Genomic DNA, 19,567 nt, shown 5'->3' with positions numbered 1-19,567 from the left:
TCCTTCTCTTACCGCAAGCATCGCTTGGGCTGCTCTCATCTCATGGCCAGACGCTGCCAGGAGTCAGAGACAGAGGACTGCAGTAAGGACAGAGAAGCATGTGCCAGGAGAAATGCCTGGAGGTGCCATGTAGAGGTATTTATGTATTTTAAACAGTCTGGTACTTGCCATGGTAGACTCCAGGAGGACTCAAAGCAAGTAACAAGTCATGGAAAACACCCTAAACGTTTGTATGCCAAGCTTGCTGAAGCCAAATTCTAGACTTCTATGGGAACGTTTTCTCCAGTTTGAAAAATGGCTTGTGCGGACAGTCGCCAACCCACCCGTGAGACATGGCAAGGGACAGCGGGCAGACACTCTGAAGTCAGTCTTGCAAAGCTCATGGAGGGAACAGTAACCAGTGCAATGAACTGCTACAGGCTCTCAGAGGCTTGCCATCTCTGGAAGCTCTCAAATCAAGATCAGATGGATGTCTTCCTGGAAGATGCTTCTTCCCTGTATTCAAGCTACTGACCTCAATGCAGAAATGTAATTGATTCACGGGCAGCAGGACTCAATGATTAGTGCTCACTTCTAGTCTTGGTCCTTGAGAATAAAATACCAAAGATCAGCACAGCACTGTCAAAACAAATCTGAAGACACAGAGAAGGCAGTGTGTCCCCCATACAGTGTTTCAGATCCAGCCATCAATTTATTTCCTACTTGGCTAAAGTAAAACCAATGTGTAAAATAAGTCCCTTGTGGAGAGCCGTTTCCTTATATTCAGTCTGGAAAAGGCCTTCTGGTATTTAGGAAAAATCACAAACTTTGAAATCAACATATGTAAAGGCTGAAAATGCTCGTAATGTTAATTAGAGCTACACGAACCTGACAGTATTAATAAAATTTGTGCAAAACCAATGACTAGAGCTTCTCAGGCCCATCTGCTGTGTCAAGATACACACCGTGCTGACTCCAACAGGTCAGCAGAAGGTTGAGCCCCTTCCCAAAGGAACAGCACTGGAGGTCCTGGCTTCACCAAGACCGCAATCGAGGGTGATCAGAAAGGGGTCGACACTCCACACTGGCTTCTTTTTGTCCCCAGCCAGAACCCCGAGGGGAAAATGGGGACAAATCCCTGCTCCTTCCCCTCTCGCTCCCTCCCAGCTCTCTCCAATTTGCAGGCTCCTGAATGTTAAGAAATGCTGGCAACATGCCCGCGGTGTCAGCTCAGCCGGCATCAGCCAGGCTGCAGTCAGGAAGGAGTGACACTATTATTCTTTCACCAGTTCTCCTCTGTTTAAAAAAGTTGTCAGCTCTTCCCAGATAAATTTAATTGGCCCTGTGGTCTGTGTCCTTCGGTATCTGGGGACCTCGATGCTGTTATGTGCGGTGGTGTCCTGGGAGAATTGAAACAGGCCAACGATAAGGCACTCAACGATCTCACTGTCAACAATACACGGAGTCCCCGCTGTAGGAGCTATTAGCCGCCTCTGATCTAAACCTCCAATTAAAGTGGTGATTAGGCCCAGTGAGGCATTCTCCGTCCATGAATTATTCATCTCCCTTCACAGTAACAGCACCGGGGGGGATTAGAATGAGAGCTGGTGAAAACAGAGGCATTTTAAGCAGGGTTTTAACCATATACAAGCAAACATTTATCTTTCAAATCTTTCATCTTTTCTTCTTCTGGAAATTAAAGCTCCCTCCCCTTCCCCTTCAGACCTGTGCTGTGGGTGGAGAGCAGTGTCACACTGCCAGAGACACCGGTGGTGACACGGGCAGGACAGGCAGGCTCCGAGGACTCAACCCTTCCCCAGCCACACCAAGCGGATGGAAGTGGGCAAGGGAAGCCCCAGGACCTCTCCTCAGAGGCTCATGAAGCAGTAGAGAAGGACGTGTGCTGCTTTCACTCCAGGAGAAATCCCCTGGTAAGTGTGAGGATCCCTGGACCTACCCATGGGGTAAAGGGTCACACTTGCAGTGCTCTTTTTTCAAAAAAAAGCTAGTAATCACTTTGGCCAGCGTGCAAGTCTGTGGTCACCACCACTTGTACTTCTAACACCAGTATACCTGTACACCAGAGCCGTCTGAGGTCTTTTCTCTGGATACTTCACTCCTCCTCCTGCCCAGCCTCTGTTCCCAGCCCATCACTGCATTTGACTCTCAGTTGATTCTCTCGCACTGGATGCCCTGTGGTACCCGGTGACCTTACATCCCAGCCTCTAATGGGGTACTATATCAAAAGCTTTTTCACAGCTCCAGTAAATTATGCCTCAGCTTCACCCATCTGCTTCCCAACTGACACTTCCTGAAATAAATTAATCAAGCCTATTCAATTATAGCCTTCCTTCTGTAAGGTCTCTCGCTGATCCACATCTTTGTGAGATGCTTCTCTCCCCTCTTGGGGCTGCAGCGAGCCCCTGGACAGTGGCTGGAGTGACAGTCAGCCAGCCTTTATCCCCAGCCCCTCTGCTTGTAGCTGCACAAGAGGATTTGTCCCCAGCTCCCCTGCAGACGCCGGTACCCTCAGGGACGCTACCCCAGCTCTGTTCAGGAGCACGGCCACCCAGATCTGGAGTAGGAGCTGCCCTTCTGGGTGCCAACGTCTGTCTTGCCCATGTTACTTTCAGTCTTATTTCTGTTCTCCTTTTGTCTCCTGGGAAATTTCTAGAGCCTCCGCTCATTTCCCCTCCTGAAGATGAATGAAAAGCAAACACAACCAGGCCACAGGGACATTCAAATGATCTCTGCACTGTCACCCTGCGTCGTGGGGCTCACAGACAGCTCGAGCTCATGCAGGTGTGAATCTTGTTTCCCTGCCTGCTCCCCTCTCCTGCTTGCAGGGACAGGGCTTCTGGAGGAAGGGAAGACTGGCTGAGCTGGGGTGGAGGAACGACAGTTACTCTGCAAAAGTAAACTAGAGTTTGTATTTCACACTGTCCCTGAGCTGTCCTCAGGTGGAGGAGGCACTGCAGGGGAGCTGCAGCTTCTCCTCTCCCTGTGCAATCCCTGCAGGGGCACAGCTACTGCATCCCATGGGACTGGAGTGCTGTGGGAAGCCTCAATGCCCAGGAGAGTCCCCGTGGGTAACATCGGTCCCCCAAGACACCGGAGACCAAGATGATGCATATGGTGCCATGCATGCACAGACAGCATGTGGGGAGGAGAAGGTGGCGTAGTGGTGGGCTGGGTTGCTCAGCAGACAGATGGCCATGTTTTTAGCCAAAGGGAGGGTGGGGGCATTTTATATTTTTCATGTTTCAGATCAATTTATTTCTAGGTTACATAAAGTACAGATATTGCGAGGAGTCACAAAGTGTACCTAAGAGAAGTGAGGGAAGACAAGGAGAGAACAGAACCAGAGTGTACAACGAGGTGTGACAATTTTAATTCCTGAGGAGTCAAGAAACTTGCACTAAAATAAGAGTAAGCAGACATCCTATTTTAAATGTTCAGTACTGATCAGTTGGACATGAACTGCTGCGTGGGGAATCCTGTGTCAACACCACACACGAATACAATTTCACAGAGCAGGAGCTGAAGACGCAGTCCTATCACAGTGCTTGAATTAAGAGTTTGGACATAATAAAGCATCAATATCGACTCTGCCTCCTGGACAGAACCAGCCTAGCTGGTCAGGTCAGCGTGCACCACTGCGAGCTCTGCACACACAGCTTTGCCAATCCACCACGGTCAGTGATCCCAGAGAAACCCACCAGCCGCTTCCCACATACCCATGTCCCCTGCTGGCTTCCCAAGGCCAATTCCCCTGCCAGCATCATTGTTCCTACCACAGCCTGCTCCTCAAGCATGACAAATGGCAATTAGATGTATATTCTTTGTGATGAGAAAACCCAAGAACGCTTCACAGCCAAATGCCTGCAAACAGTGTGCACCCTCTAGAGACTCCTACCTGGGACACGGACTCCATGCAAAGGGTTAGAAAGCGCCATCCCAATCTCAGTCATCCCATACCTCTCCAGCAATGTGTGCCCAGTGATGCTCTTCCACTTCTCTAGGACAGGCACAGGCAGGGCTGCTGAGCCTGATACCATTAACCTGCACAAGGAAACCCCATTTAAGAAAGTATCCAAGATCACCTTTGCTCCAGGGAATTTGCAGTCTGACACAGGGTTGCGTAAAGGCTGCTCCTACGCAAAACCTTAAGCCAGAAGCCCCCAAAGCCTTTTAACTGCAGCCAAGGATGTTCCTCACATATAGAAGATTCTGTCTGATATGGGTTTTAAATTAAGATGGGACAGCCTCCTAAAAGAGATACTGCACTACAAACTTGGGTTGGAGGACAAAGTCCTTAGTCTTGTGTTAGGTAGGGTGACAGATATAACAAGCATGCAGACCCCTTCTGACTTTACCATGCAAGAGTGGCTCATGACTAAGTAATGTCACCCTGGCTCTTGTCAAACAGACACTAAAGCACAACAATGAGCACTGCAAAGAGGCGATCCTAAAAAGAAATCTCGGCAGATCCACTGTGGGGACAGCTAGCCACCAGCAGCCCCTGCCCAGAGGGACATCGCTCACCTACCTGATGTTCTCCTGGCAAAACGCACGCACGAAATCCTGGACTTGTGGTTGAGAGAAATGCTTGTCATAATACTCTATCAGCTTGGCATAGATAGTGGGCACTGCCATGAAGACACTGATACGGGGAGCCTGGGAGCTTAGGAACTTCTTCCAAACCTAGAAAGGAAGGGAACACACATATATAAAAATACACCTCAATGTAAATTGTAGAGGTAAATGATTATCAGCACTGTCCATGCTAACTCCTCAATACCTTTGAAGAGGTTCACAAGCGAGGGGTCTGCAAACGCCTCACAGGGCAGTGAGCTCCACCACTGCTCCTTCGTACAGTGCAAGGAGCAACTGAGGTACCGGAGGGCGACAGGCTTGTCCAAAACAAAGCCAGCCCGGGCTGGTCGCAAACAGTCAAACCTCTGCTATCTAAGACTTCTGGAAAGTACAGACAACTGGAAGTCTGGTGTGTGCACCTCTTCCACGTCCAGAACAATGGCTCCCAACCCTCATCATGCCTTTCTTGCCCAAAGCGCAATATTCAACCTCCTCATTCTACTAGTGGATCACCCACCTGCTTTCACTCTCAATAAGCACAAGATGATGGAAATGGCATTTTTAGTACCATCATGTTACAGCCAAGAATTTGCTCATGAAGACGTAAGCTTGTGGCAGAATCAATTAATTCCCTTATCACGTACAACTCTTCAGAGGCTACACAAAGCTACCAGCTTTTCAAAGCATGGGAGCTCTTCTTTGCAAAGGCACTAAGCCACATGAGAAGAACGTGATACACAGGGAGGAGCCCACAGACTTGAGCCTTGGAGGGAGAAATGCTTTTAAGATGGTTGGCAGGGCTGGGAAGAGAGATATCACACACTTTAACTGGGAGTGAAACTCCACTGCAATGGAAACGGTCATCTTCTGGTGAGCAGGCACAGGGAGACAGGCCCGCAGAGAGCTCAGATCAGCCATCAGAAACCACAGGTAAAACAGCTGTAGCTAGGAGACAGCAGCTAGCCAGGAGGGCCACTACACCAACCCCGCTCTTCCTGAGAGAAACCGTCCCTCTGGGATGGATGCTCTTCAGCTGCGACTCCTGCTAACATGCGGCAACTACAAATGGGGGCAAATTCCAGAAGCCAGCTCTGCTCGGGGTGGGGGGAATGAAGACTAAGCGACCCCCAGCTGCTGCCCTGGCTGAGCAGCCCCTCCTGGGAGCAGCTAGCAATGGGAAGGAGCCATAAATATTGCAATTGGGCCCATTCCTTCCACACCTCGCCACTCTTCCCCCTAGATAAGCTCTTCCCAAGACAGGAACGATCCAAAGTCATCAATAAATTAAAGGCTACGGTGACGGCCGCCTCTTTCCTTTCGCTCCGGTCCCTGCCCCGTTGTTGACAAATGTATTTCCTAACAGCTCCTGACAACGCACGCCGCCTCTCCCCTCCCTGCCCGCGCACGCTCAGCTGCACACAGGCGCGTGCGACGGCGAGAAAAAGCAGGAATTGATTGAAGGTGAACAAGTGATTCTCCTTCATGCTGTCACTCTGCCCCCTTCCCCTCCGTCCCGCTCGCTCAGGCTCCATTTCATTACTTTCTACTTCGCTGCGCCGGCACCGCCTCCCCCTGCATCTCTCACTCCACTGCTTCAGAACAATCAGCTCCTAAAAAAAAAAAACCCACCGCCACCATGTTGTTATTCTTAATAGAGCCGGACACTTCCAACAAAGGCAGCGTCCCACCAAACAGAAGGGATTTCATGCTGCCTCCCAGCCCAGAGATGGTCCTCGACGGGGCGAGACAAATACACAAGGTGGAAATCCCCCAGACACCTCCGGAGCTGGGACATGAGCACCGCAGATCCCCTCAGCATCAGGGAAAGCAGAGGAGGAACATGACTTGCCCAGACCAACAGGTGACAAGCCCAGAGAGGGAACATCACACTCCCTTGCAGAAACCCCACCTACCAGCATGATCCCCTAAAACAAGCTGGAAAAGACAAAATTGCATTTAAAAGGATCTAACCCCTGCCATACTCCTCCCAGCCTTTCCCCAAAGATCTTTTTCTCTACAACACCCCAATATCTTTCTCATTCAAGGCACCAGGATGGAGAAGGACCTCTCCAAAGCCAGGGGCTGAATGCAGGCTGAATGCACGGACCTGCTCTCCTCAGCCTCGTGCTCCCGAGAGCCATTGCCTTGGGCAGGGAGAGAAGCGTGATGAAAAGCAGGGATCAGGACTGTGCCAAAAGAATTGAAGGGAGACAGATGCTTGGGGCTGTTAGATCCTTGCTTTTCGATTTTTTTTTTTGCTTTCACAAGTCCAGAGCAGCTGTGGGGAGCACAGGCAGACTTCTAGTCTGGCCACGCAGCACAGTTATTTTCACATGGATTTGGATTTGGAAAAAAAACCAAACAAAACCAAACCATTGCTTCAAAACACAGCAGATCTCTCTTGCACCCCTGAGTCCCCTTTCCTTGCACGCCTGCTCCACTCCTGCTCTAGACAAAATCCTCCCTACCACCACTCCAGCCACAGGAGCAGCTTTTTCGGTGTCAGTCCAACTCGCCCCAGCAACAGCCCCTTCCTGAAGATAAGCAGCTGCCTTTGGATTTGTGCCATCAGCTGCCGGGGTGATCTGCTGACAGCCAAACCTCTCCACCTGCTCTGCTCCTGCTCAGCCAAATCTGGATCCTACCCATGTGTTTTAATGGTACTAAGCACTGAGCCATGGTACAAAGCTGGCAGCCCCAAGCCCTCTGCAGACCCCGAGCTGTCCGGAGAGCTTGTCACTGCCCAGCCAGCTGTAACAGCTATTTCTGTTTTATAACTATAACTTCATGGTTTGAGAGAAGGATCTGGGAAAGTCTCGTTACCTGGGACTAATCAATCAATCCCGGGGCTTGGACAGGCTCGTAGCAAGAGGCCAGCTTTGCCCTTCCAGCGCATGGCATCCTCCCACACCGTCAGGCTTAGAGCAGCACAATCAATCTCCTCTTCTGTTATCCCATGTGTCACCATCACCACATCAATCACCTGTGGACAGGGTATTGGCAGCCCATCACTTCATTTTATTTTGCTCACCTGATACCTCAGGACTCCAAGTGCTTTTAAAAAGCCACAGATTCCAGAGGCAAACATGACACTGTGTGCCAGGGCTGCCGGACTTTGCACCGAGCGCTCACCGGACACAAGGGAAGCAGCAGTCTTCTGATGGAATACGTTCAGGAGAGGGACCAAGATTCCTTTTAAGATAAACGAGGGCTAGAAACAAAAAGCAAGACAGCAAGAGTGGGAACAGCTTCCTACCAGCCATAACAGCAGTGAAAGCCTAGGGCAGGCTTACAGGACAGGGATGCCTGAGCCAGCAAAGAAGTGGGAGACCTTCTGTTCCCAACAGCCTTCCCATCAGTCTGACATTCCTGATTTTCTTCCCCTCCCACTGCTCAAAATCATATCTGGACAATTCCATGGACTGGCCAGTGGGATTTTGCCATCAGTAAATGGAAAAAAAAAAAAAAAAAAAAAAGGAAAAAATTATACCAGGAGGTACAAAACAACAGACACAGCTGTAAGATTTTTCCCACGTATTTCTTCCAGCACACAGATGGCATGATGGTGAATGAGGACAGAGGAACACACAAGCTGCTCCAAGAGATGGTCATTCCATACAGCAGCCTTCCCAACCAGCCTCCATATCTGCTAAGATCACCCGAAGCAAGAGATACAAGCACAGAGGAGAAAAGGCAGTAATTATTTTTTCCTTTACAGAGGCCTCACCTTCAGAGAGAGATGCACAATACCATAAACTAGACAGAAAACACCATATCCACCAACATCTGGGCATCTTCTAATGCAAAAAAACAAAAGAAGGTGGCAAGAAAAAATGCAGGCAAAAATGCCTAAAAGCTGAAAAGGAAGTGAATATCAGCATGGATTTTCCCATCAGATCGCAAACGGATAATAGACAGTGCGTGCTGCTGCCTTGTATTGACAGATACTACAGTTCCTCTCTTCTATAAAATTATTGTATCATTTTCAGTTGTTATTGAATTTTTTTTAAACCTTTTCAAAAGTAACAATACCCCTAATGCAAGGCTAAATCGTCCCTTTAGTTTCCTTTTGATTGGGCTGATGGGTTTGTGTTTTGCAGCGATCACTGCCATGCGGGCAGCACTGCCGGGGAGGAAAAGGGCGCCTGCAATTTTCGGAGCATCTGCAAGAGCAACAGGCAGCAACGCGGCTGCAGCCAAGCCTGATCCTCATTTGGCAAGACCCTGTGCCTAAGACCAAGGACAGAAAGCTCCCAGAACTCTCCAATATCACCAAAGGGATGGCAGGACCACGCACCCACGTCCGACACCGGTTTATCCCCAACAAAGGCAGATGGGCACAACATGAGATGGGAGAGAATCAAGGAGAGCTCTACGCTCTGCTAAGGACCGAGCCATGATGGCTCATGAGCAATATGCAGAGAGAGAAACATTCTTCTCTTCAAAGGGAAATTGGGCCCTTGGTGGCTTTGTCTCATGTTTGTTATAACCCCAAACTGTTTGCGCTCTGCATGACTCTGGTTTTAATCATTTATTCATCAGTGCAGTCTGATGGCCCCTCTGCATTCCAGGCTGAAGCTTTTAAACCCTTCCTATGCTTTAGGCATACTGAAAGGAGCAAGTGCTTTCCCTGGGACCTGGTAATATAAGTAAATATGACAGGCTCTGGTTCCATTTTTTATATTTCCCCACACACATCAAAAGACATTACTCCATAACAGATGCTGAGGACAGACGGCAGATCTGGGGAGACGGGAAGAAAAACTCTAACTTTTTAAAGCCAGGTCTGTGAGAAGTGATCAAACATAATCCATTCACTAGTGACCTGCTCCTCCCTCCACTGACTCCTCTTTGAGTCTGAAATAAAATTACTCCTCTGAAGCCTCCCATTAATGGATGAAAAGACAATTGCCTTTCTCCAGCTGAACCTGGATGGGAGACACAATCCCCAGCATGCTATGAGCAGCGTCTTAGCCATGCTTGGTTATTGGAGATCAGACTCCTCTGCTTGGATTTGCCTTTTTTTTTAAAAAAAAAAAAAAAAACTAAAAGAGCTGCCCAGAGTGATGTTTGCAGAACTGACATATCAAGGGGAGAGGCTCACTGCGGTGCACACTTCTCCTTCCCGGAGGCAACCGTGACTGCCGAGCCATAGATCTCCCCGCACAGCCCAGTGAAGGTATAAAGCATCAGTGCCCAGCCTCAGCCCAGCCTGGTCCACACAGATAACAGCAGCAGCAAGGACAAACAGTTTGCTTGCAGATGTAGCACAGGCTGCTGGTCTTCAGGAGGAAGTCAGGGGTATAACCATACGATGCAGCAGTGACCCCCCAAGCAACACCTCACATGCAAGCTCGACAAGCATCAGGTCTGAGGCAGCCTCCCACCATGGGAAAAAGCTGCCATGGGTGACAGCACGCTCACAGCATGTCGGGGGAATTAGTCCTGAATCACACACTAGCTTTGGGCACTCATCATTCCCATCAGGCCAAACGCCTAGAAAGAAGGGTCCAAATAAAATTAATGATTTTGATGGCTTTGCGTGTGACATTGTAAAACCGGGTATGATTTTTAGAGGTCTTGATCCTCGGAGGCACCTTAAGTCAGATGTGCAGTAACACAGGCACCAAAACAACAGCTCCTTTTGGAACTTAAGGGCACTAAATCTGCATCTTGGCATATTTATCATGGAAGCAGTTGCAGGGTACAGACAGCATTGTCATTCTGCAGGCAGCACACCACAGCTCGAAACCTGCCTAGCAGAGGCAAGTGGGCAGTGCACGCCACAACTAGGTCACACCAAGTTGAGATTTCTATAAGCTTCCCCCATCACTCAGAGCAAGGTTTTTCCTTCATGTTTTTGAATACTTCCCCACCTTCCCACTCTGTACTTAAGGCTGTAAGACCTCCTGGGATCCAATCTCACATTTATCAATGTGAAGAGCTGACAGGGAGCCTTTTGCTATTAGAACATCTTTCCCTTAAGGAGAGATCAGAGGTGGTCCAAGGCAAAGACAAGCTGTTGTTCAAACTCAGGGTGGATCCACTTTGGCCAAAAGCCTCAGCATAGGATCCTGCAAAACAGACACTGACCTCACAACTCGCTCCAAAAGACTCCTGTCTACAGGGTGCCCAGCACAGCCGCGTCCCAGTCCAGAACGGGATCATCAACGTGTGACTGTCACGGCAAGAGCACCGGCACAGAGGACGCATGACTTCCCCTGGGTCTCTCTCTCCAGACTCACTGACATTTCCATTGAGTAACAGTCACACCACAGGGTGTGCTCAGCCTTCGCAGCCGTCACTGAATCGATGCGGGGAAGGGAGATGGAGAGAGGGAGTCTTTGGGGAATGGATGCTCTACTGTCTGTTTGGCACAAAGCCCGATGCTCCAGAGGCCTTCAGAAAGCACTTGGTCATGGGCTTTCTCCAATGCCCAGTAAGGAGAAGGCTCACCTTGCACTCCCTCCTTAAGCAGAGGCATTAATCTCTTCTCCTCTGGCCACTAATTTACACAAAAACTGTACAAATTCAGCATTTTTAAAATTTCTACTCCTGCATAAGAAAAAAAAGGCAGGCATTTCAACCAGGCTCAGAAGCAGCTGAGAAATGCTGGCTGCCTGCAAACAGGAACAGTGCAGCTGGAGAAGTAAACTTAGCTTGGAAGCAAGTTATGATGGAAGGATCATATAGGGATGCTTAGGCTGCAGCTTGCTCTGGCTCTAAAGGAGGTTTCTGCCCTCCCAGTCCTCACCCTTGGAAAAAAAAACACCAAAACCAAACACCCCCCCCCCCCCCCCCCCCCAACAAAAAAACCAACAACATCACAACAATTCTTGCCCCACACAGCTGCTGGGAGGAATGCACTTTAAGGCTCACTGCTGTTCTCCTGCCTACTCCAAATCCACATGCTCATAGCAGCACTGAAATTTCTCCCCCTGCAGCCAGCACTGTCGATCCCAAGCACCAGAAGCACAGGCAGGAGCACTGGGTGCCAGTCCCATGGTCTCCAGGCAGGAGCGCAGGCAGCAGCCCAAGAAGGGCTGCCCATGGAGACACACTGCACCCCAAGGAGTACACGCACCAGAGGACTTAGCACATCATGTACAAGTGGACTGTAACGCTGGAAATTAAGGGCCCATTTATAAACCCTTTATTAATAAGTGATTAATAGATGCAGCCATATTTTTTAATAACTTACAATAAAAAGATGCTACAAAAAGCTTAAGCAAGACAGTCTTAACAGATGGTGCTATAAAGTGAATTATAACATGTACAGTAGCTAGTGCAAAGTAATGGATGTCCTCATTTAATAAAAAGAATCTGATTTTATGCAGCAACTTTCACGCTTGAGGCATCTCAATACACTTTAATGAGCCCTTGTGGCCTCAGCAATAGCTTGCGTGCAGCCACAGACATCAGATGCTGTTTTAGTAAGAGAGTGGATGTTGGTCAGGACACTGGGGTTACTCTACAGTCTTGATTTTTAACCTTTCCTTGGACAGTTACCAAAAACAGACAGCAGGGTCTGAAAGATGCCACCTCCTAACACTGCACTGCAGGGAACAACAAGCAAGCCTTGGGCTGGGGCTTGAAACGTCTTCTAACTAAGAAAAAAAGAAAAGAACATTATTACCACTACCAAAACCAGACTGGCATCTGTATCCACAACTATAAGGCATGCCGCAAATTATGTAATTTAATAAACACTGTAATAATAAAGTATTTATTTTGTATAATGAAGTGTTAGTGATTAGAAACCAAACACACATTGGGCATGCTGCTGCGGTTTCTCTTGAACCCTTGCCAGTATCACTCAAGGCTAAATATGTCTGCAGCAGGTTGAGAGTAAGTTCCTAGCCTTGTTTTGATCAGCCTGTCAAGTGTTTTAGCTGCCATTCGAGTTTCTTTATATCACACTATAATTGGCTGCTTTCTCAAGGTGCAGCGAAGGAAAAAAGCACATAGCAAAACTAGGGCTCCTTTTGCAAAATCCTCCACTGAAACTCCACTGCTTTTTCTGAAAGCTGATTTCAGTAGCAAAGGGCATTTTGTAAACAGCTGGTGAAAATAGACTGGAACTGAAAGGCAGCTTGCATTAAACTCCACAAGAAAGCCTTATTTACCCTCATGTGCTTTCTTTGTAGTGTCGATCAAACCACTTTCAGCTCCCAGGGGAGGCCCTCGGAAAAATAAAGGGAATAAAAAAAAAAACAGAAAAAGCAAATGACATCCTTCAGAGCCCAAATGCACCTGAGAACCCTCGGAACAGCACTCGCGGCGGCAGACACACTTGCCACGCCGACCTCCCTGCCCAAGTTCAACCTCCAGGGTCAAGCAGACGCCCTCCAGCACTGTCCCCGCTTGCCCTTGGTTGTCAAGTCTGGGGGAGAGCTTTGATCAGAGAAGGCAGGCGGGGTGTCCCGCTCCCCCGCACCTGAACCCATCCTTCAACGTCAGCTCATTGATTTGCAGATGTCGGGAGAGAGCAGAGAAAAACACAAGGGTATAAGGGACAATCAATCACCGGTGGCACAGGACGTGGAGAAACGCGCCCTCCAGAGGGCTTGGCTTTGCTTCCAGGCTACCAGCACGCTCTTCTGCTACCTCACCAGCATTACCAGGGCTGGCCACACTCCGAGCTCCAGCTTTGGTGGGGCACACGTCCCTACCGCACCCTGAGCTTTTAGGGTGACAGCCTAAAGACAGGGGAAGACATTTTGGCAGCGACCATCGAGGAGAGAGCCCTGGCTACAGCTGCCAGGGGACCTTCCTGCCTTCTTCTACCATAGCATCCTACCTATTTACCTTGGAAATGCAAATGCAGAGCTGCCCCTCCAGGATTCTGGGGCTGTTTCCCCGCCAAAGCATCAGTGCGCAGGCAGCAACTGGATGTTCAGGTGTCAGGGCCATCTTGAAACAAGAAAGGAAGCGTGCATTTTCTGTGGTTGCTTCTCCGAGAAGCAGAAATAAGCAACGAAGAATCACATGGTCCTGCAGCCGCTCGTATCAGAGCCCAGGCTCACCCTTGCCTGACAACAGCACAGTCAAAGGCTTCTGGGTGTATCCCACACCTTTGCACTTTGTCTTTTCAGTGTGACAAGGCCACCCAGCATATGAATAAACAGGTAAAGCAGCCTGTTTAGTTACAAAGCACAGGCTTGACAGGCTCTTTGCACTTTCCCAGGGAGTTCTATATGACAACCCTTGTTTTCTTTCTGCTATGAGGTGGCAGCAGCACCTGAAAATCCAGTTGCTCCCTTAACAGTGACACTCCAACATCTCTCACACCACCCACAACACTGGGAGACGTAGATGAACAGTGCTGGATCCCAGGGGCCGGTAACTCTAGAAACTGTTCTGTTCAAACCTTACTGTTGGTTGCCCTGTTTCTAGTCCCTTTTCTTCCTCTCTTTAGGTCAGCAGCCTGCCACCGCAGCAAGGAACAAGAGAAGCAGAACACTGGGACTGGTGTTTCCTGTCTCAACTAGAAAACAACATTATAAGCAGGTCTCTACTGCATTCAAGTAAGGTCCCCTCCTGCCACCTTTCCAGCAAGGCTGCAAGAAGGTCTCGATTTGCAAACTCTGTCATATCGCTGAGTCTAAACGAAGAGATCTGTTGACACTCATTTCTCCACAGAGGAAGAACAATGTTCCCATGCAAGTGATGAGTACCAGTATTTCTCTTACCTGGGCTGCAAGAAACTCTAAAGCCTGTGTTCTGTCATGTAATATAATACAAAGCACCAAGGACATAAGATTGGAAGGGAAAAATGCAAGCTACTAAAAATGCCAACAAGCAGCATAGCTTCAAGCAGCACACTGCTAACATGCAAGAGAGAAATCCAGTATTTCCACCTTTCCTGGTACTAGAAAATTAACAGCCCTTATTCTGGGTACAGATGCTTTTAAGTGGGTACGTTGAAGGGCCCACTTCCAGTCAGAGACCCTCAACATCATGAGGAGGGGCAGTGTAGCGTTACGATTACATACGTCACACTTAAACAAGTTGTAGCCTCCAGAAGAGCATGTTTACCCCAGACTGAGTGTCCAACCAAAAGCGTTTTTTAACAGACACTTTGTGAATGGCATGCAGCCAGTGGCTGAAGAGGCTGGAATTCTTTTAAGAACTTATTTCCAAAGTTGCTCTAATTACAATGCATGGGGTCTTCCTGCTGAATTTCAAAGACAACGCGCAATCCCTCCAGGCTTACCATCTGTGCATTGAATTCAGGTAACATGATGCATGTCGCTCCCACCCAGAGAGGACAGAGGAGCTTATTGATCACCCCGTGGACATGATGTAAAGGCAGCACATGCAGAATAACATCCTCCTTCTTCCACTCCCATTTTTCAACCAGCCCCGTGGTCTGCAGAAGAAAACATATAACCCAGTGTTAGGGCAGGAGGAAAGACTCTCACTGCTTGAAAAGCCCAAGGTATCCAGGGCCCCAGATCCCCTGGGCACAGCTGGCAGCAGAAATCCCAGACCTCCTGGAACAACACTTGGGCACAAAAATCTTTCCTTTAGGGTCAGCACAAGCAAAACTCCCGCCACAGCAGTAGAATACAAGAGGAATTCCTCCTGCATCTCATCAGTACGTGTCTTTGTATACATCAGCAAAATTCTTCCTCATTTCTGAGAAACAGTCAACAATTATTTTAAGCAGGGCCTACAAAATTATTAGCCTGCTACTGCACATGCAGAGCTGGCAGATATAGTAGGCTTAACGTTATTAAAAAAAATTTAGTATATCAAGCTCATAAAATACTCTGCTATGAAGGGATAATTGTCTAAAGCGTTAGACCTCAGGCTTCTGGGTGAACAATAACCTTCAGAGCACAGCATTAGCAACTGGAAAGCTTATTTCCAGCCATCTAAAAATAAAAAAGCATTTGAACAGTGGAATTTAGTCATGTCATTCACAACCCTGTTCCACAGGGCAGAGAGAAGGTTTTAGGCTTTCTGTAAGACAGCACAAAAGATGGTGACTGCTCAGGCCACCTCCCAAATGATCAGCATATTTGTAAGGGAACAGATTCTTTGCCCAATATAGCCAAGCCCTGGCTCTATCCATCAAGGCTTTCATACCACTCCCGACATTGCAGTATCTGAGCACCCATAACAACGTAAGCTCTCAGAGGCATCCGTAAGGCACGATGTATTCCCTGCCCTTTTTCCCTAATGGCATGAGTCTATCAGTTGCAGGCAGTGATAACCAACTGGTGAGGTAGTCAGCAGGCTCATTCAAACTTTTAATTCCTTTTGGCTCAGAGAGCTAATGGATTTTTTGCCTTGGGGATATATAGCTGAATAATGCACAGACTTCACACAGTACTGTACTGGGCTGGGCTAAGTTATATTCCAATTAGGGGCACAGATTTTTTTCCTAGTCACAGTAAAGAAAAGCAAACTGTAAAGAAAGCAGTCTTTTTACAAAAGGTCTCATCCCTTCTGCTTTCCAGGAAAGCAGGGAGAAGAGTTCATCTGCTCCTGGCTGCAGTTGCAGCACCACAACACCAAAAGGACAAGGTTTAGAGCCTCAAACACGCTCCTCTGTGTTCACTTCAAAAGGGTTGAGGACTTTTGAGATACAATCCCACAGCTCTGCGCAGGAACTCGGTTGTGGTAAGGTGTGTCATGCTTTGAGGTTTGCAACCCCAAATCAGCTCTAAAGGCCAAGACCTCTGTAACTTGGCATGAGCTTTGCAGAGGGAAAGCGGCACTCACCACAGCTTGTACGTTCTCATGGGTGCTAAGGACACCTTTTGGTCTTCCCGTTGTCCCACTAGTGTAGATGATCATGGCTCCTCTGTCCTTCCATGAGGAGCAGGTTGTCAAGGTACCCTCTTCCACTGCTGCATGACTTGCAGATTCATCACTACGAGACCTAAGAAGCGGCAGAACCGGGACTCCCAGCTTCTCAGCACTAGGGGCTATTTTCCCCACATATTCCTCTGCTGCAATGACTAGAGCGCTCTGCGAATCCTGAATCACGTACTCCAGTTCCTGCACAGGGTGTTTCTTGTAAAGGGGCACTGCTATGCCCCCACTCATCCAGGAAGCCCACTGGGCCACCACATAAGAGGCATCATTGGGACACAAAAATGAGATCCTCTCTTCCTTCAAGTCCCTGCTGGAGCACTCCAGAGCTCTACAGATCTCCTGGGACAAGCGTAGACTCCGGCTGAGAAGGTCCCTGTAACTGTGCTCACCATTTTGGTCAACAATGGCGATTTTATCACCAAAAGCCAAAGCCCTAGTGAAGACAGGGGTAACGTCACTGCTGTAGGTTGCCCACACAGTCTGCAGACCCCTGCGAGGACAGCCAGCCCTGTTCTGCCCACGCAACCCCCATCTGCAACGGTGCAAGTCCTGGACGAGGCATCGAAGCGGCCGGCTCACTTGGGGGAAGAGCAGGGAGACCAGCATCCTGCCAGCACTGCTTGTTTTGAAGTGATTCTGCAGAAAGCAATTATAGGAACAGATAAGTATGTGCAGCAATTACCCAGGGGTTTATTCCCACAAAGGAAAAGTGGCAGCCTTCATTTGAATAATACCCACTGTATTATTAATGTTTATGCTTCAGACTGCTGCATCCCCAGTGTGCTAGGCCCTGCCCAGATGGAACAGGAGACAGAGACCCTTCCTTACACAGCCTCCATGTACCTAAAAAAAGTCTAAGTTAAATTACGAAATAGTTTTCATCGATCAGTAATATTAGGCCACTAAATAGTGGCTACTTGAGGTGCCACTCTAACTCAGCAGGACCAGCATTTAAAGAAATTAAATAATTACAACAGTACCTAGCTCTCAATTTGCAGCTTCCACTGCTTTGGTAAACTATTGCCTTGCTCTGTGCTTCCAGTTAGGCAGCATGGAGCTGGACATGAAATCTAAGCCTCCTAAGGTTTAGCCCAGTGGAAGATTGTTTCCTGTGTGAGCTTTCTTTCAAGCAATAGCACATCTAAATACAGGGAAGTGCCCAAACCCTCCCACCTGACGGGTCATCCATCACAAACACTGCTTCAGCTCAAAAGCTCTTATGTGACAGACCAAGTGGTTAACAGCTCCGGAACAGCCGCAGGCAGCAGGAGCCCTCCCCATGCCGAGCAGCTGGTTTTCCCAGCAAACAGCAGCAGGGAACCACAGCCGCACACACACTGACCTGTGGGTTTGGTATGGCACTTCTGAAAGTACCAACCTGGCAGCACCCGGAGCCAGGCAGAGCATCGGGACAAGCTCAGCCATGGCATCAGGCTCTACCTGGGCAGCCAGAGCTTGATCTGAGCCCAGCCCAACCATCAGCCTGGCCCAGCCACTCTGCCACAGTGATGACACGATGCACAGAGGCATTAAGAGAAAGTCTCCAGAAAGAAATGGAGAGGCGTACCAGCACCATTAAAGGCTTTACAGGAAGATCACGGGCTGGCACAAACGGCACACATCCCGCCTTTGTGCTTAGACAGCATGATGATATCAACCTATCTACTCACAGGAGAAGTTACCAAAAAAGCTTTTGTAGTAACTGGCGAGAAGTACCAGAATTTTGCACTTTACCACTCTTTTCATCATCCCGTCTTTTTCAAAGGGAAAAGTTTGTGTAATAGTACTGGACTCTACCTGGATCATCTCACAGAAACATCAGGGGAAAAAAGTTAATGCACAGTGCGAAACCCATAAGAATATAACAGAGAGAAGGAAGCCTTGGGGACTATGGGAACACTTTGCAGGGGAGACGACTGGTACACCAAAGACAAGAGGAAGAAGCAATAAATTGAGAGGACTGAGGAGATGTTTCAGAAGAATCCTAACGCCCCTTGCGCAGAGCCTGGAGCTCTGGCTGGAAGCTCAGCAAGAGCAAGCACCCTCTCCATACAGAGACCTTCACTGACACCAGCAGGGGAGCGGAGAGGAAAGAACAGGGCTGTGGCAGAAGAGAAAGGGCTTTACTGCACAGCCTAACGGCTGCTATTAAACACCGCCATGAAGCATCCCCAGAGAGATACTATGACAAGAGGAGACAGCCAAAGGATGACAACTTCTCACTCTGTAAGAGTGTAAGCGACACTTCCTCAACACTGGCAATAATTACTTGATTTTTTACAAATTTTCTTATAAATGCCTATTAGTGGTGTGGCTCAACTCAAATAGCCTCCTAGCTCAGCTTCCCACCATGGGGAGGAGCTGAAACTAAAAAGATCCAGAGAACTGGCAGCTACTCAGGGACAAGCCGAACACGGCTTAGCCCAGCTCAGGCTGCTCAGACATGTCCACGGGCAGCACCTGCTGACAGCAGCGAGGGTTTATTTTTGCCTAGACATAGCTGCAAGCCCCACAGTTTCTCCCATTCACCTTCAGAGCATTTCTCCAGCCAGACATTGGTTTTGCACATATTTTCTTTTGCATATTGACCTCAATTTCTGCTTCTGCAAAAGAAACTTGTGATTTTTGTGCGGAAACATCTGGGAGGGGGAGAGGCTTTAACCCAGAGCGTGGCAACCATGTGCACTCATGACATATAGCATCAGCATGGAAAAAAAACAAAACAGGTCATGAAAAAGCTTGCATGACATCTTTCCATTTCTCTGCAGAGACTAAAATATAAAGAGCCAATACCACTTGTAACCTAAACCAAACCACCTCCTCCTAACCCACACCCAAGGCCAGCTCACTGGCGAGATGTTAATGCCCCAGACATTAAGAAGGGCATTAATTGGAAGCCACCGTTTGCCAGGATCACGCCGTGCTCCAGCCCAGCGCAGCTAAGTGCACTTGGCGTACTCACTCTTCCTCATACAGCTCCAGAGCAGGTGTTAGCTGCTGCTTCAGAGCAGTGCCTTCCAAAAATTACATTATTCCCTTTTCACCACAGCGCCAGTCCAGATTTAATGGAACAATAAACAGCAGCACCTTTAGCCAGGCCTGTGCATTTATGGACTTCAGAGAACTAGCGTTGACTATGCGTGCGCTGACTTGCAGACACTCG

At 48.6% G+C, this 19,567-nt stretch overlaps 1 protein-coding gene across 2 annotated transcripts in view; it reads right to left on the bottom strand.

Annotated features, from left to right (window-relative positions):
- ACSF3 (acyl-CoA synthetase family member 3) overlaps nucleotides 1-19,567 on the bottom strand; it is a 66,903-nt gene that overhangs the window by 46,553 nt on the left and 783 nt on the right. Inside the window, exons 1-5 of one of the 2 annotated variants that reach the window (XM_049806462.1) lie at nucleotides 17,143-17,191; nucleotides 16,309-17,040; nucleotides 14,792-14,947; nucleotides 4,529-4,683; nucleotides 3,896-4,041 (exon numbers count right to left, since the gene is read on the bottom strand). In XM_049806462.1, the coding sequence (XP_049662419.1) occupies nucleotides 3,896-4,041; nucleotides 4,529-4,683; nucleotides 14,792-14,947; nucleotides 16,309-17,010 (1,159 nt within the window). In that variant the 5' untranslated portion in view covers nucleotides 17,011-17,040; nucleotides 17,143-17,191. Of the gene's footprint in view, nucleotides 1-3,895; nucleotides 4,042-4,528; nucleotides 4,684-14,791; nucleotides 14,948-16,308; nucleotides 17,041-17,142; nucleotides 17,192-19,567 lie in introns of those variants that run through there. The other variant, XM_049806461.1, reaches the window with a different exon arrangement.

Source organism: Accipiter gentilis, chromosome 7 (genome assembly GCF_929443795.1).
Source record: "Accipiter gentilis chromosome 7, bAccGen1.1, whole genome shotgun sequence".
Taxonomy (NCBI): domain Eukaryota; kingdom Metazoa; phylum Chordata; class Aves; order Accipitriformes; family Accipitridae; genus Astur; species Astur gentilis.
This window is presented reverse-complemented; position numbering and strand designations above follow the sequence as displayed.